Source organism: Nelusetta ayraudi, unplaced genomic scaffold (genome assembly GCF_046127955.1).
Source record: "Nelusetta ayraudi isolate G7.1 ecotype Tasmania unplaced genomic scaffold, CSIRO-AGI_Nayr_v1 ptg000135l, whole genome shotgun sequence".
Taxonomy (NCBI): Eukaryota; Metazoa; Chordata; class Actinopteri; order Tetraodontiformes; family Monacanthidae; genus Nelusetta; species Nelusetta ayraudi.
The window spans coordinates 15,368,237-15,386,293 of NW_027466185.1; the positions used below are offsets into that span (position 1 = coordinate 15,368,237).

General features: G+C 39.4%; 1 protein-coding gene across 1 annotated transcript in view; it reads left to right on the forward strand.

The window, feature by feature from the left end:
• Window positions 1–1,253: 1,253 nt before the first annotated feature.
• The window catches only part of phf14 (PHD finger protein 14), a 48,873-nt gene continuing 32,069 nt past the window's right edge, over window positions 1,254–18,057 (forward strand). Inside the window, exons 1-13 of the mRNA XM_076051490.1 lie at window positions 1,254–1,361; window positions 2,322–2,432; window positions 2,696–3,435; window positions 4,453–4,585; window positions 7,539–7,698; window positions 9,420–9,531; window positions 9,737–9,874; window positions 12,325–12,471; window positions 12,598–12,868; window positions 15,311–15,417; window positions 15,733–15,828; window positions 17,630–17,736; window positions 17,909–18,040. Coding sequence (XP_075907605.1) covers window position 1,361; window positions 2,322–2,432; window positions 2,696–3,435; window positions 4,453–4,585; window positions 7,539–7,698; window positions 9,420–9,531; window positions 9,737–9,874; window positions 12,325–12,471; window positions 12,598–12,868; window positions 15,311–15,417; window positions 15,733–15,828; window positions 17,630–17,736; window positions 17,909–18,040 — 2,255 coding nt within the window. The 5' untranslated portion in view covers window positions 1,254–1,360. The remainder of the gene's footprint in view (window positions 1,362–2,321; window positions 2,433–2,695; window positions 3,436–4,452; window positions 4,586–7,538; window positions 7,699–9,419; window positions 9,532–9,736; window positions 9,875–12,324; window positions 12,472–12,597; window positions 12,869–15,310; window positions 15,418–15,732; window positions 15,829–17,629; window positions 17,737–17,908; window positions 18,041–18,057) is intronic.

Sequence of the window (18,057 nt, forward strand, 5' to 3'; positions counted from 1 at the left end):
AAACAATTGTTGGCACTTGTTACAAAATTAGTGCAAATATTTCACAATTACAATTGACATTTTTGGCATGTGCAAAAACTGAATTCCACACTCCCGTGGATGTGTTCACACTTGCCTTATCCTCTATTTTTGTCTCATTGACCATTACCTACATTTTGTTAAATTAAATTTTCAAGGACGTGTATTTCAACCTCAATGTATCTAATATTTTAGAAAAGACTCTGTGCCGATTATGCCTATTTGATTAAATACTGTGCTATCATCATATTATATTAATGTTTGCCTTCTATGGGCATCTTATCTCTTCCCTGAGAATGTTTAGTTCAACATTTTCCAAGCATGCCCTCTGCTGAAGCCACAAGATAGGGCTGAAAGTTGACATTAGAAACTCCTCTAATAATACCTTAGTGTGGCAAAACATATTATATTAGCACATTGAAACACAACTCTTGTACAAAGCAACTACATTTTATGTAGAATTGCAATAGCACATTTGCTGAAGACATAGAAAACTAATCCTAAGTGGCATATTCATATAGTTTTGCTGGATACGTTTTATTGAGATAGTGTTTAGAAATAAATCCTTAAATGTGAAGCTGTGCCATTGTGCCACACTCTAATGTTGAGTGAGGGTAGGTTGCTGAAAAGGTCATCTGTCCTGCTTTGTGACAACATAAGTTCAATAGACACCAATGCTGGTAGTGAATCTGTACATATTATAGCCTTTTTCAGTTGTTTTTTGTTTTTTTATTTTATTGTACTGCCATCATAATTGCTAACATTTCAACTGTATACTATACTACTACTGTATACTGTATACTACTATATTTAGTTTGGGAAGACTAAATACAAATTTGGTTTGACCTGATTTTATATCTTTAGAAATCTGAACAAATGTGTATTTCTTAGCTTTTAGTGTTCTACTAAGCACCTCTGACCAATTACCTCTCTTCCTGTCCTGCAATTTCTCATTGATTGTGTAAAAGGAAAACAACAGTATGGTGCCATTGCAGAATGATATTCCCACCCCTCTACCTTCATTTTTTAAAACATTTTTTATAACTGCCCAAGATGATTATTATTATTATTATTATTATTATTATTATTATTATTATTATTATTATTATTATTATCATTATTATTATTATTGTTGTTGTTGTTGTTGTTGTTGTTGTTGTTTTTTCAATTCCAAGGTTGTTTTCTAAGGTTGTAATGATGAGGTAAAGCGCAATACGATGAAGCTGCATCCCCATGGTAACGGCATCTAGACGTCATTACGTCACTTCCGGGGTCTTTTGTCCAAATATCATGCTAACACAAGAAAATTATCCTGGTTCCGTCTACTGAACAAACGCTACAGAGTAAGTGCGCAATACGTGTTGAACTCACCGACGTACGTTCGGCACGACTTTGATAATATCCGCTGGCTGGCGCAGAAGTTTGATTTATTGTTGCTTTGTGGAGCAAAACCGCAGCTAACTGGTTAGCTACGTTAGCACGCAACGCTTACTTAGCTCGCTAGCTGCTAAGACAATGTGTCGCTCGCAGTCGTGCTACTGTTAACATTTTCAACTATGTGTGTTTAACCTTATGTGATTCAATGCTTTGTAAACCAGAATGTCAGAAAAACATGTTTTTTTTCTGCATCCAGAGAGTTTGCATGATGCTCGCTGCGAGCTAACACAAACGATGAAAGTGGCGTCACAGCTGCTTTCAATGAGAGCCGCTGGTTTCACTCTGTAAGCTTTGGAGTGTGTGTGTGTGTGTGTTGCGTTAATTGTTTAGCATATTTTAGCCTGTTTGGTAGCCCGCGGGCAGTGCTAGTGTTGAAATCAAGACCGTACCAACCGAGACCAAGACCTTATCAAGATTCGTTCCAGACCAAGACTGAATATAGCAAAGAGAAATAACAAGTTTTCTTCTAAATGGAACAGGAACATCTCTTTTCAGCAAGGCGTCTTCTAATAATTTTCTTGAACATTTGAACATTTTCTTGAGCCAACTGTTTTGAACCATTTTCAAAAAACAACTTTGCTTCATAAAATTAAAACATAAATTAACTTAGAACTGGATAAAACGAGAGCAGCTGGATTATTTTCTGTTATCCATGGGTATGATAGAAGAGAAGAATAGTAACTAGTGGCTTGAAACTCATGCAAGTGAGTCAGTGGAGCAAAAATAGTGACATGGTTCTCAATGACAAACATGTACATTAGGACAAAGCCTAAAAGACATGCCTATATTATTAGCAATTTTGTTCTTATATCTAATCGTATTAACGTCTTAATTTTGTTTTGTGCTCTGCATCATTTGTGTGTCAGTGGAGCGGAATGTGAAGCGCCGGCAGGTGAAGCCACTGGCTGCCTCTCTTCTGGATGCGCTGGATTACGACAGCTCAGATGACAGTGACTTTGAAGTGGGAGATGCCTCGGGTAAACTTTTTTTATTTTTGAAGTCCTTTTTACTTAAAAATATTATTAATAATAATAATAATAATTTAAAACAGCTGGTGTCCTTTTTGTTACATACAGCCTCTTTCAGATAATTGTGTTGTCCCATCTCCCCAATGACCTTTGAACTTTATGTGCATGTTTGTGAATAGTTGGTTCAGGTGACTCTAGTAACGCATGAATTTCTACAACTATGATGGCTTGTAGCAGTCTGTTTACTGTTGTCATTCCTTTGTCCCCAATAGGATCAGATGGCACCGGCAATGGCACTGATGAAGAGGGCTCCAAAGGAAGCGCTGCAGGTTCAGAGAGTGAATCAGACAACGGCGGCTCTGCGGATGATGGTATAGATGAAGAGGCGAAAGATCTGGCGGCTGAGGAGCGCTTAACAGAGGACGAAGACAAGAACAGACAGCAGCCGTCGTCAGACAGCTCCACAAAGGAGGCCCAGGGTCCCACCCCTCCCAAAAGCCGACGGAAGAGTAAGAAGTCACCAGAGCCCGAACCCAGCGCTGTTGTCAGCTCTGATTCGACACTAACTTCAGCATCGGGAGGCGCCAACGCAGACGAGTCGCAATCTGAGCCCAAGAAATGGAATTTCCGCAGAAACCGGCCTTTGCTGGACTTCACCACCATGGAGGAGCTGAATGAGATGGACGACTATGACAGCGAGGATGACAACGACTGGAGACCCACCGCTGGCAAGAAGAAGAGCAAAGCTGCCGCTCAGAAAGGAGGCGGCGAGGAGGGCGAAGCCGGTAGCGCCAGTGACGACGATGACGACGACGACAATGAAGACGATGACGACGACGACGATGACGATGAAGATGATGATGAGGATGATGGCAAAGAACGTGGCGAGGACAATAACAGCAGCAGTGACAGTGACAAAGAGATGAAGAAGACCAAGAAGAAGTCGAAGACCAGCAGCACGTTTGATGAAGAGCTGACCAATGACAGCATCTCCCAGGGAAAGGGCATCGAGGTGAGTGCGGTGCAACAATTTATAAAAAAAAAAAAGAAACGGTCAGTGTCAAATGTCAACCTGACGACACTCAAAAAATATCAATTATGATATGTTAACTCTCGAACCATTTTTTCATCTAATAGAACAAATGTTTGATTTTTCCATTATCTTTTTGTGCAACCTACCTGATCTTGTCCTGCCAATAATGGATTATGTAATTTCTTTTCAAAACAATAAATTCAAAACCAAAACAAATAACTAAAGTCTAGACACAAACGTCCCGAGCAACAATATTTCCTACTGCCACCAGATCTGTATCTGCTGTTGAACAAACCTATGAGATTATTCCGCTCACAGCATGATCTTCCAAGTATGCAATACAAAATAAAAAAAAAATAACAATTGCATAGAGCGTATTTGCATTTCATAGCAAACAACATTTATAATCTCGAATGCAATATACTCCCAATCAATATACATTCACCATTCAATGTATAGTATACACAACCAGTCTTTCATTTGGACACATACTTCTGATTAAATGGTTTTTCATTCAGTTTCTATTTACAGTATGAAACAAAAAAGTGTGAAATAACGCAAGCAAGTTTTATATTTTACACACTCCAGAATTGCCACCCTTAAAATAAAATCTATAGAACATACTGTAACATATTATTTATTTAACATTTTTTTTTCTTTTATCACATTAATCCACATACTACATCAGTATTTGATGTCTTCAGTGTGTATCTACAGTGTAGAAAGTAGTCAAGATAAAAAAGAAACAGGTGTGCCCAAACTTTGGACTGGTAGTGTATCTACTATTTATATGTAAATACACGGTTTCTATCAGATTGATCTTAATTTCATTTCTACCTTCAGTTTGCTGTGGTCCTTTTTTTAAAAACTTGACTGAGTGTTGATGTTGATTGGATATGGGACTTCCAGACTGACCATTACTGGCTGCGTTCAGAGGGCGGTCAGGTTGAGATAAGTGGCTTTAACGGCAGCTCTGTTTGGTTTGTTGCCTCCCAGGATGCTTTGCTGGAGCGGCCCCAGACCTGGAGTGCTCAGCATATCCTTATCTGCTGTGTCTGTCTGGGTGACAACAGCGAGGACGCAGACGAGATTATTCAGTGTGACAACTGCGGGGTGACTGTGCATGAAGGTAAGACGCAGCTCACTGTAGGGTTCACCGTAAGTAAAAGGCTTTGCACACCCACCACTCTCACAAATATGGTGCAATGCTTTCCTCTCTATCTACACATCTCCTCTTCATGCTCTTTTACCCTGCCATTGGTTCACACACACACACACACACACACACACACACACCACAGATTGTGCATACTATTGGTTTGCATGTTGCATGTTGCACGCATCATTGATAACCGGTGTAAAGGTGCTGGTCCTCTCTTCCCATTATGACTGTTTAGGAGACTACAATACTTTGCCAGCCACCATCCGAGTGTGGCTGACTAATTCCAATATTTAGAAGAAAAAAAAAAGGTCTCCTTTTGGGGGCGTGGTAATGAAAACAAATCTTTCAGTTTTGGTCTCATTAGTCCACAATTGTGGCTGAAAAAAACATTTTTTTTAGCTTTTTTTTTTTAGCTTTTTTTTATTTTTTCAAATGAGCTCTATGCTGGAAAAAAAATGGTCCAAAAAAATAAAGAGAGAGCAGGAGACAGTAGCCAGCCAAACCATTCTTAACCCTGCAGCTGCTTTTCCAGTATGTTTTTTTTTTTTTTTTTTTTAAATGATTGTTGTTGTTTTTGATTCATCCAAAAACATGAAATCAATTTCCGGGTAAAACATAGATGAGATTCCCAACTGTAGCTATGTTTCCATGACAGTTTTTCGCAAAATAAAAGCGATAGTTCTAAAATTTCGGCAAAGTACAATTGTGATTTGCAGGTGTTTCCATTGAATGGTGTGAAGCGCAATAAGCTGTAATTCTGGTAGAATCTCGTGGAACGAGATTTTACAAGACTTTTGTTTGTTTACGTTTGTTAGCCTTTTTACTTTTCGGCATTTTCACTTGTCAGTGAACTGGTCACGTGACCCCGTACGTCACGTCCACTGACGTGTAAATGTGAAAAAAGTGTTTCCATGACACTTTTGCAAAATACCTCTATATGGATACGTCTGAAAAACCACCCCATGAGAGCGTCAAAACCTTTTAGCCGTATTTAAAAAGTTTTTCAAGTTTAGCTGTTTCCATCACCATGTTTTAGGGTTTGAGCAGTTCTAGGGGTGATGGAAACGCAACTTGTATATTCTAATACTTTTTGGTGAGAATTAGTTGAAAAGAAGTTGAGCAGCAATAGGACTTCCATGCTGCCACCCCAGTGGCGCTTTGTGGAAAAACTATCATCAACAACAACCCAAGAACATAACAACACAGCAATTTCCATATTTAAAAAAAAATGAAGATGAGTTCAAGCTTCACGTTTCAAGATAGCAAAACCCGTCCAGTTGCCTTAACTGAATCTTACCACGCAACGTGTACATCTAAAAAGACAATTCCATCTGAGCTGAGTGTTTGCCTTAGAACAACGAGCACACCACAACACTACCACCCTCCCAGTGCTGCTCAGAGTGACAGCCATGGAGAATATTGAGCTTTTGATTCCACTCTTTCCTATTTCTCCAAAAGCCTGAAGGCCGGTTGACTGAATTAGGAATTTGTGTTATCTCGCTGGCGAGAGCAGAGAACTGATTGCTGCCCTCATTGGAAGTGAAGAGCACGTCTGCTTGGTGTAATAGCTGCGTTGGAAACTACATCAGTCAAGTAACTGTTGAGACAACCTCTGAAAATTAAGAGGACAGCATTAAAAATCTATATTTCCTATCCTTTCTGCTCATATATATGAGTGTCTGTGTGTGCGTGCGTGTGCATGTGTGTGTGTGTTAATTTATGTATTTATATACATATGCATATACATACACACACAGAGCGATTATTTTTTTTAGATCGGGAATTAACTCTGAATTTACATAGATATTCGTCATTAATTGCTTAAAACAATTTTTTCCTTTTTATGTCCATATTTGTGTCATGCAATTCTTCAGAGTGTCTCAACTGGGAAGCAAATTAACAAAAAGAGAGAATTTTATTTTTGGTCTTTTGTATTATTTCTTTCAAAATGGTGCATCTGGACCATCTTGTTACATTCATTACATTCATTACAAGTTGAATGAAACAAAACACGACTCCTCTTATGGATCCAAAACCAATATGTTGGGAAGACTTTTTTTTTTCTTAAATATGACCTAAGCTGAATCAAGTATTTTATGCCATGTGCTCCAAAAACAAAAATGAAAGCTAAGATTTGCACCGGCAGCAGCGTACTAGGATATTTGTGTATCGATCAATTCCCAGCCGCTCTATTGCTTCCCACAGGGTAGGTGAAGCGACAGTGTTTTTACACCTTTTCTGAGCCACAGCACATTTTTTTACATTGAAAAAATATAACCAAGCAAAAATATTATTATTATTATAATTAGCCAAATAATGACAATATTGTCTCTTAATTTGTTGTCACTCACTCAGTGTGAAACCGGGGCCTGCTAAGATGCACAGAAAGCTGATACCCTGGCAGGAATTTTACATTCCTTTTAAAGCACAGTCACTCCACAATGGAACATTATTATTTCTTTTAGACCAAATAAGTGAAGTTGAGTAATTTGCACACGACATTAGCTGTGTTTCCATGACTCCTAGAATTGCGCAAAGCCTAAATACAGTGGTGATGGAAACAGCTCAACTTGAAAAAAACTCTCAAATATGGCTAAAAGTTTTTGTCGCTCTCATGAGGTGGTTTTCCAGACGTATCCATAGAGAGGTATATCTCAAAAGTGTCACGGACACACTTTTTTCTCAATGACGATTTTTCTCAAATCTTGTCCAGAATTACGGCTTATGTGTTTCACACCATTCAATGGAAGCACCTGCAAGTTGTAATTGTACTTTGTCGAAATTTTTGAAATATCACTTGCGAAAAACTGTCATAGAAACACAGCTACTATCTCACGGTACACTAGACGCAGTGGTTGGAAAACACTGGTATAACACACACACACACACTTAAGATGTCTGTACTGTTGTGTTTTTGCAGGGTGCTATGGCGTGGACGGCGAGAGCGACTCCATCATGAGCTCGGCCTCAGAGAACTCGACGGAGCCTTGGTTCTGCGACGCCTGTAAGAACGGTGTGACTCCCAGCTGTGAGCTGTGCCCCAACCAGGACGGCATCTTCAAAGAGACCGATGCAGGAAGGTAGGGGGCAATAGAGCCACCTGGTTGTCTCTTACCAGGAGCAGAAACTGAACCGTGGTGACTAATCAGCCGCATCATTTTGAAATGACTCTATTAACTTGAACAAGGCTTGGCTTTAATCATGGCTACAAAATGGCCACACACACACGTAAGGAGTTGAGCATCAACTGACATCAATTTTGCTCTATCATTGTTAAATTAATTAACTAATACCAGAAATATCAATTATTCATCAATGCACTAATTACTTGTTGTGAATCCATTCTCTCACTGTTTTCTCCAAGAATTTCACCTCATCTCATAAGTTCTAACGTACTGCTGACAAAACATCTATATATTTCTTACAATGTACAAAATACAAAAACAATATGGAGAAGGACATTAACATTCTGAGGTATTGCACATGAAATTACAGGATACAGGTCATTACGCACCAGGTGAATTTTTTTCTTGCAAATTATTCTGACAGTTTTTATGTAAGTTTTATTTGGTTAAGTGTGTAATATTTGGATATTTCGAGAGAAAACAGCAACATCAAGTGGTTTCATTTTAGATTGCAGCGCCCTTTCACTTTCCCTCCCCCTCCTGAGCTTGCCAGTGAACTACGGTGGCCTTCTCACCCAAACCTGGATACCTCATCCACCTTCTTCTTCGTTGGTTTATTTTCACAGGCCACCGTAGTTCACTGGCAAGCTCAGAAGGGGGAGGGAGGAAAAAAAAGACTCTGCAGTCTGTAATGTAACCATTTGACGTTGCTGTTTATTCTTCAACATCTCCAAATATTACACACTTAAGCTTTAAGTCACATAATTAATTATGATTTGAAAATAAATCATAATAAACAGAACAAAAACACACAAAGAAAAAACAGCTTAATTCCACAGACATTACATTTTTGGTCAATTTATCACATAAACTTAAAAAAGAAAAAAAGAACAGTATTTCCTTCTTCGTCTTCTTCTTTTTTTTTTACTAATTATTTTTAGTGTCTTGAACAAATCTGAGGCCCTAAATATGAGTGAGACACACCTTTGATTTATAATCACTAAATAGCAAAAAAAATAATATATATATACATGTATGCAGCGGCGTGTGCAGCTGTGGAAATATAGGGAAGTAGGATTAAAGAGGAAAAAGCGAGCTGGTGGAGGAGTAAAGAACAGGATGGAGGGAAGAGCAGTGATAGAAGAAGAAAGAAAGAGGAGTGTGTTTTGTGGAGCGTGGAGACTTCAGCCACGTTATCGCTGATAGTGCTCCTCAGCCAGGCTGCACCCGAATTTACTACTTCACTAGAGCATGAAAAACACAGCAAATTAAACTGTGAAGCTGTTGCTTGCTAGAGATGAATATCTTTATATTGGACCTCGGATTCTCCTCCCTAAAGTCTGCATTTGAAATTCTGTCGCCTAAATGTAGCTAGACTCTGGCTCGACATAAATCTTAAAACACATTACTTTCTGAAGTGTCACTACAGCAAATTTTTCTTGAAGTTATTTTTAAATAATGCAAATAATACAATAAACCACATATAACTGTGTGAATTTATCAGATGCTTTTGAAAGACTGACTGCAAACCAGACTAAACAAATTTTTCAAAACAATTTTTTAATCTAGAAACTTTCTGAGATCAGTGATTTTCATACTGATGCCTTCATTTTCTTCTTTTCTTTGTTCTTTAAGCGATCATAAAACTGAAAAAAACAATCCTTCCTGTTTTTCAGATGGGTGCATGTGGTTTGTGCATTATATGTTCCTGGTGTAGCATTTGGAGACATTGATAAACTTCGCCCAGTCACACTAACCGAAATGAATTATTCAAAGTACGGGGCCAAGGCAAGTATTTTTAATCATTCTTGTCATCCTTATTATTTATTTGGGTTGAAAATGGTTTGAAATGTTCATTGTTCAGCAGAAGCCACCAAGTCGAGAGACGCACACAGGCATCGCTTTGGAATGAATGTTTAAAAGAAAAATAAAGAAATGAAATGACCTGACCAGAAGAATGTGGAAATGTGTCTAACTGTTGTGTTGCGTGTAGGAATGCAGTTTCTGTGAGGACGCTCGCTTTGCCAGAACTGGCGTGTGCATCAGCTGCGACGCCGGAATGTGTCGCTCATACTTCCACGTCACGTGTGCACAGAGAGAGGGACTCCTTTCTGAGGCTGCAGCAGAGGAGGTATGCAATCGATATCATAGATTTTGAACATATTAAGAAGAAAAAAAAAACAACAACAACGATATGCAAGCATTATTCATTCATCCCAAACCTACCCATGTGCACCATAAGCATTAGCCGCAGCCATTGATTGTTTTGTATTCAACTAATCAGGTTATTACTATTTTTATTTGATTACAACACTCTTTAATATGTATATGTATATATATATATATATATATATATATATATATATATATATATATATATATAGACATACATAGTAAATTGTCCTGGAAGTGGCAAGATGATGTCATCGCCAAATTTGCATTGACAATTATTTGAATATAGATATTTTAAATGTGTGTTTTTTCCTTTCCTCTGTTCTTTTTCAGCTTAGTTTTCTTCAGTTTGTTTTATTATACACCAGCCAGCACCACATTTGCATTTGTGCTTATGCAATTCATTTGTAATCTGGACACGGAGCTGTGAATATCTCCTGCTCTCACTGCAGCTTGGACGAACCTCCGCGAACTTTGTCGCTAGTAGCTCATTTGAAAAACAGTCGCTGGAGGGCCCGAAAAATCACTAAATATAGTGAGGTCGCCAGGCGGCAACACTGCTGGTTAGAGAAATGAAGAAAAATGCATTTAGATTTAGGAAAATTGTAATGAAATGTTGTTTTTTATTTTTATCTCAATTGATTTGTGTCAGCTCATTGCCCCAGCTTTAATATGCGTTCTGCCCATTGTAAAACTGATGGTGGGCTTCACGTCAAGCAAACAAGTGCATGGCATGACTGCAAGCAGAAAGAGTCCAAGAAGCCAGTAACTACCAAAAGCTACTAACTAGAAGAATATATCTCTTACTGTTTCCTTCTAATGTGATATACAGTACACAGTACACAGTACACTACACTAAGCAGTCCTTCCAGAATAATTTGGGGATCTTTTGGTATTGTTGCGGGCAAAAATCCTTGATTATGCAGCACGTTTTCTCAAAAAAAAATGCAATAAAATATGCAGGATATTTCTGCAATTTTATGTGATGAAATTGCGGGAACTTCAAGAAGTGTGGTTTGATGAAAACCAATTTAAAAAGAGTGGCTCTCCAACACCATTCTTACTAGCTACTACTACCTTAATGTAAAGAGTCACATCTAATGATCTGCTGTTATTATAAAGAATACTAAATCACAGAAAGTGCTGAGATTAACCAAGTTCTCCTCTTTTATTTCAAACCTTAGATTTTCTCATACTTACAAAACAATGGGGCAAACAATAAATTGAAACAATAAAATAAAATTGACTTTGCATTTCAAAGAGATAGCAAAACAGAAAACCTCTGCTGAAATAAGTGCATACCTGAACAAAGTGTAAACTCTTATTGCAAAGTGGAACTGATGGACAGTACAGGTACTACCCGAAAAATTAGAATATCAAGTAAAAGTTGTTTTATTTTGGCAATTTAACATAAAAGATGAAACCAACAAATTTTATTGAGCCATTACACGCAAATTGTCATATCTCAAGCAGTTCCTTGTTGTAACTTTGCTGATTAAGATTTTCAGCTTATTAAAACCACAAACCCACAAACTCAGAAAATGATTATAAAATTTGAGGGTTTTTTTTAAGCTGCAAGACCTGATCAGCAAAATCCAAAGAAATAAAAACTTGAAATATATTGATTTGCATATTATTTGTTTATATAATATGTCAAATTCACCTTGACGTTGAATTGCAGAAATACAACAACCTTTTCAGGATATTCTAATTTTCTGGGTAGTACCTGTACTTACGACTGTACCAAAAGTGCAGTCTTCCAACAAAATTACAATGTTAGACTTTTAACCTCTAACACAAGCCAATTCTTCACCACCCTATCCTCCTTCCCCTCTCCCTCAACGCCCATCTCCTCGTCGTCCTCCTCCCCCACCTCGTCTACTTCCTCTTCCACCACCACCTCTTCCTCCCCCAGCCGTGCCATCTCCTCCCTCTCAAATGCTCCACTGTGTACTTGTTGCTTGTGGTAAAGGAAGACCAAAGCTTTGAGATTTTGATTGGTTGTTGTTTTTCTTCTTCGTCTTGTTTTTCTTCGTCTTCTCCTTCGCTTTTTTAATAACGTTCTCAAAGGAACGGGAGGAAAATGGTTGCTCTTGAGTGAAGTAAACACAAAAAATGCGGGGATTATAAAATTACGCAAACGTAAGTCATATTTTGCGCGGAAATCGGAGATTTATGCGGCGAAAATGCGGTGTCTTTGGAAAAATCCGACCCCTGCATGATTACGCGTACTTTGACTGATTAAGCGTTGAATTACGCGATCGCATAATCGTGTTTTTCTGGAGAGACTGACTAAGGTGTGGAAGACTGTTGTACAGTGTTCTAAATTATTCAAGTCGTAAAAGGCTTTGAAAAGAAAAAGTTGTAGCACGTCCTCACTGAACCTGAACTGTTTGCTTGTTTGCCCAGGATATTGCCGATCCCTTCTTTGCGTACTGTAAACAACATGCGGACCGCTTTGACAGGAAGTGGAAAAGGAAGAATTATCTGGCCTTGCAGTCAAACTGCAAAGTGTCACTGCTGGAGAGAGAGAAACAGCTCACCCCTGAAGCTCAGGTAGGTTTCCCTCCACCATGTAGGCTGCTAAAGTGTGAAGTCACAACTCTCAAGTACAGTTGCATACAGTTGAATGGCCGTGAGTGTTGTGTAACTTTTTGTTTTCATGATGTCTGTTGGTGTCAGGCCCGAATAACAACCCGCCTGCAACAGTACCGAGCGAAAGCCGAGCTTTCGAGGAACACTCGCCCCCAGGCTTGGGTGCCTCGGGAGAAACTGCCACGACCTCTGACCTCAAGTGCTTCGGCCATCAGGAAGTTAATGAGGAAGGCAGAATTAATGGGCATCAGCACTGATATTTTCCCAGTGGATACGTCTGATGCCAATGCCAGCATGGATGGACGCAGGAAACACAAGCAACCAGCCCTGACAGCCGACTTCGTCAACTATTACCTGGGTGAGGATGATGCTCTGTTCTTTACACAATACTTCATCTGGTCTTTACCTTGTCCTTTTATGAAAGCAACTAAAATGCCTCGTGTTATTCATATTTACGCAATGACGGTCTGATGCTCATACACGGGCGCACACACATCCACAATGTTATACAAACCATATTGCCAATAATGGTCCAGTGGTGGTGAAGATGGAGATGATGAGTTGGTCTCCAGAGGCCCGTTACACAAAACTAGGATAAAGGATTAAGCCGGGATATCTTGATTATCCCGACTCAATTTATCCGTAATCCGATAGCACAAAATAGGGATAGAGGGGAGTGGGAAATGTTTTGACAAAAGTTACCGTGGAGATTAATTCTGTGGAGTGAGTCTGCTCCAGACCAGGCTAACGATCCTTTTAATCCCATCTCTTATCTCAGTCAGGGGACAGGGGCCACCACAAACTCAAACCTAAATGATTCCACTGCCTCTACACATTGTTATCACATTCACTAGAACCACTGTCATTATTCAAACATTTGTTATAATTTCCAATTATCAATGATTTTAGATGATGTTGCAATCATATCTTTTTTTTTATTACATAATTTACAGTTTCTCATAGACTATATATGAAATACATATTTCGTATAGATACAACTACAAATCAAAGAGTAACAAGATGTTGATTTCTTGAATAAGGATAAATGAGAGCAGGTAAACCGTCAGCTCCTTTCAGAACTGAAGTCACACTGACTCTACAAGATAGAAAGCATGGAATCAAGGCATTCTATGCAAAACAAGGATAAATACACATTCAAAGGTTTGTCTATACTGTACCCCATGTGTCTGCATGCTGAAACAAATACGGGACAAATCCACATGCGACAGATTCAATTTAAAGCATGCATTATACGAAAACAATTTCCCAATTATTGCCTCCTGGTTGTCAAACAACTGTCGTCCTCAGGGGGGACAGACCGGGCAAAAATAAAATCATAGTCAACATTTTTTGGTTTGTTTTCTCTGAAAACTACCTCTTTGATTTCAGTTATGATTTTTGGTAAAACAACGAAATACAACAGAATAAAGTATTTCAAATAGTTTTTTTTAATTTTGAAACAAAAAGTCTTCAGCTGTCTTCAGTAGACATTGCCCTCAGACAGACTTTACTGCAGGTTTGGTGGTTTGCTCTTCATCTTCAAACTGCAGAGCTGTACCATTTCCACACCACTGACCTGCCCTTCTCGCCCTTAATGGCAGCGACATTCTCACTTCCTTTGGCAAACGGCTTGTTTACACGTGTAGGGAGTGTGAGGGGGAGGTTACAACAGTAGCCTGGAGGGCCACAGCCCGGAGACACCAGAGAGGAAAATCCACTTGACAATTTTCAATTTTTAATCGGTGTCCTAGCTAATAAAACCGTTGACGATTTAAAATTAAGTAATAGCGCAGACCTTATTGCAAGGTACTCCAGCGGCTTTTGTGGCCCCAAAATCATAGCCTGGATTTTTGGGTCCACACATTCCAGCTAATACTGGGAAAGTAAAAATATGTTTGTCTTGATTTTGATAGTTGTGAACTGAACCTTTAGCTCGCGGAAGTTCAGCTCCTTTTTTAAAAAAAAAAAAGAAAACTGAGTTTAATTTAGCTTGCAGTTTACGACCCTCCTCACTCTACATCATCTACATTGCCTTACTCCGATGATGAACTAATCAACTTAATGTGATGGGAAATTGCAGATTTCAAAATTGGATAAAAAGATCCAGCTTATTCTATCATGCTCTGTTTTTTACTGCCATGTTGAGATATCCGTTCCATTTCTGCTTCCTTGGCATTGACCTGCATACCAGCTACCCGCATATTACAATGACGCGATAAATAGAGTGGTATTGTCCTGTCGACTTGCGAAACGGAATTCTTGTAAATCTCGCGGGACGAGATTTACAAGAATTATGGCTTATGTGCTCCACTCCATTCGGTGGAAACATCTGCAAATTGCAGTTGTGCTTTTTCGAAATTTTAGAAAAATCGCTTTTATTTTGTGAAAACCAAACTTCAAAAGCTTTAAGTACGTGACAACTAATGGAACTTCATAGTCACTTTGTTCCTTTTTTGCGGCCCCTTTGAGTTCTGCCATGGATTTTAGCCTCAGCATCAGCTGTTGTCACAGCCATGGTGATCGGCATCAGCTGATCTGTTGTAAACACTTATCAATGGAGTTTTACTGTGAAATTCATAGTTTCTATATGAATGAATACGTAAACACCTTGCAGTTGCCTTACAGATGTTGGAAACAGCTGTAACAGGCAGCACACACGGTGGCACTTGCACCCTCCAGCTGCAACCTTGAGGGCACATTCTAGACTAGAGCCTATCTGCCATCAGTGCACTCCCATGCATTTTTTTCTCTGCACGTAGATTGAGATCATGCTATTGATTTTTATCCCATTGCTATGCAGAGCGGAACATGAGAATGATCCAGATTCAGGACAACATCTCCGAGCAGAAGAATTTAAAAGACAAGTTGGAGAGTGAGCAGGAAAAACTGCATGTGGAGTATAACAAGGTGAGCAAAATCAAAGTTTTAATTCTCTTTACATGTATGAATGTGTGTGTGTACACACGCACAGACAACACACACACACACACACACACACACACACACACACACACACACACACACATGGTCAGCTGCTCAAGCCTTCATTCATCATCTCCCTCATCAACTTCTTCTCCTAAAAAAAACTTTTTTTCTTTGATTGTAAGAAATAATTTGTTAGTTGATACTCCTTTTTGTCGTTGTTTTTTTTTTTAAAAAGAGAATAATTTCATAAAAGTGACAAGAAACCCAATCAGAGTGATAAACCCGAATCTCTCCTAGCACTGCGAATCACTGGAGGAGCTGCTAAATGTCAATGGAAAGCTACGAAGTGAAGGACAGACCATATGGACTCTGCTAGGAGGCATTCTCAACCAGGTAAAATGCCACTGACACCATACACTACCAGTCAAAAGTTTGGACACACCTTCTTATGCAATTTTTTATTTTAATTTTTTGCACTGCAGATATATGCTGAAGACATCAAAAAAAATAAGCAAGATATATGTAATTATGCAGCAAATAAAAATAACTCTGAATATGCTTTTTATGAAAGGTGGCTATTTTGAAGATGAGAAATTTAAAACATGCTCCAGTTATTTTACACTTTTATTGTTTCCTAGATAATTCCATGTGTGTTCATACGTAGTTTTGATGCCTTCAGTGAGAAACTGCAATGTCAATAGTCATGAGAATGAAAGAAAAGACATTCAATTCATACGGTGTGTCCAAATTTTTGTGTGTGTGTGTGTGTGTGTGTGTGTGTGTGTGTGTGTGTGTGTGTGTGTGTGTGTGTGTGTGTGTGTGTGTGTGTGTGTGTGTGTGTGTGTGTGTGTGTGTGTGTGTGTGTGTGTGTGTGTGTGTACTGAGGTGTTTTTGGAGTCGGTATTGCAGCTGGGAATAAAAGGCTTACTTTTGTCTGCAGTATTTCTTTTGAAACCCCAGCTGCAGACAGCAGCCAGGGTGTCCCTCTACAGTCGTGTCTCACATGATTTCTCCTTATCAACCATCAAGCAGAAAGTCAGGCAGCGTTGAGAATTCACACATTCAGACAGTTTCCACTGGCTGTGTTTGTGTCCTCTGTTTGATAAAGCGTGTCGACGGTGTTTGAACGTTGTTTACAATGCTCCATATCGGTGGAAGAGATGCTTTCTGTGACACTGCAGTTCACTCTGAGATAGCCTGGCACCCCAACAGGGTCACTGGGGTCTCCACGTCCTCCAGGTCTCCCTGCAGGGAAGCTCCTTTGCCCGTGCAATCGCAGCCGAGGTGCCCAGATTAGAGCTTCCTCGGGGGAAACCTTGTCTGTTTGGTCGCAGACTTTGTCCCTACAAGATAAATTTTCTAATTAACCTGCGTGACAGCAATGTACCTGAGATGCAGCAGTGAATAAACTGCTTGTCACTTCTTTCTTTTTCCACCTGTCACGTCCAACAGGTTGCCTTTGCTACTTCTGCAGCTTTGCTTCACACTTGTGTTCTGTTTGCTAAAAGCTTTACCTGACAAACTATGATTATATGGTACATTTTAGGTCATGACAATCTTTCTCTTCCTCTCTCTCTCAAGCTGCGTTTCCATGACAGTTTTTCGCAAAGTAAAAGTTCTGAAATTTCGGCAAAGTAATAACTGCGATTTGCAGGTGTTTTCATTGAATGGCGTGAAGTACGTAAGCCGTAATTCTCATGGAATTATGTTTGCTTTGGTTTGTTTACCTTTGTTTGCTGTCCAGAATGGTTGTTCTATTTTTCTCTTTGATTACTAGTAAAAAATATTCTGTCTGCTCCTCTGTCCAATCATTACGTGTCATTTTCACTGGTCAGTGAACTGGTCACGTGACCCTGTGCGTCACGTCCGCTGACGTGTAAATGTGAAAAAAGTGTTTCCATGACACTTTTGCAATATACCTCTATATATAGGTGTCAGAAAAACCACCCCATGAGAGCGACAACAACTTTTAGCCATATTTAGGAGGTTTTTCCAAGTTTAGCTGTTTCCATCACCAGTTTTTTAGTGCCATATTTAGGTTTTGTGCAATTCTAGGAGTCATGGAAACGCAGCTTCAGAGAAATTCAACCTTTACCGAAAGATGCCGGCTGTTGTGTCAGGTGATGACAAAAGAAACTAAGTGTAAATTATATTTTGTTCATATCTGTACATGTTTGGCATCATTTTTTGGCAGAAACTGAACACCCCAGCTGTCCTAAAAGCCCCCAAAGAGAGGAAGCCCAGCAAAAAGGAGGGTGAATCTCCAGGGAAGTCCCCCAGCCTGCCAGCAATCCTCTACAGGTGAAGCACACACCATAAGATGATCTGGGGAAGAGGTTGTGGGGAAAAAATACAGTCGTCTACCATTTTGGCCCATGTGTGACACAGACGACTGTACATTCAAAAATTCTGGAGAGTAAAAATGATAAAAGATGTCTTTGCCATGCTGTAACGTCACCTACTTCGTCTGTAGCTGTGGCATCTGCAAGAAAAACCAGGATCAACACTTGCTTGTGCTGTGTGACACCTGCAAGCTCTACTACCACCTGGGCTGCCTGGAGCCGCCACTCACACGCATGCCAAAGAAGACCAAGAACAGCTACTGGTAAGAGACTGCCTGGG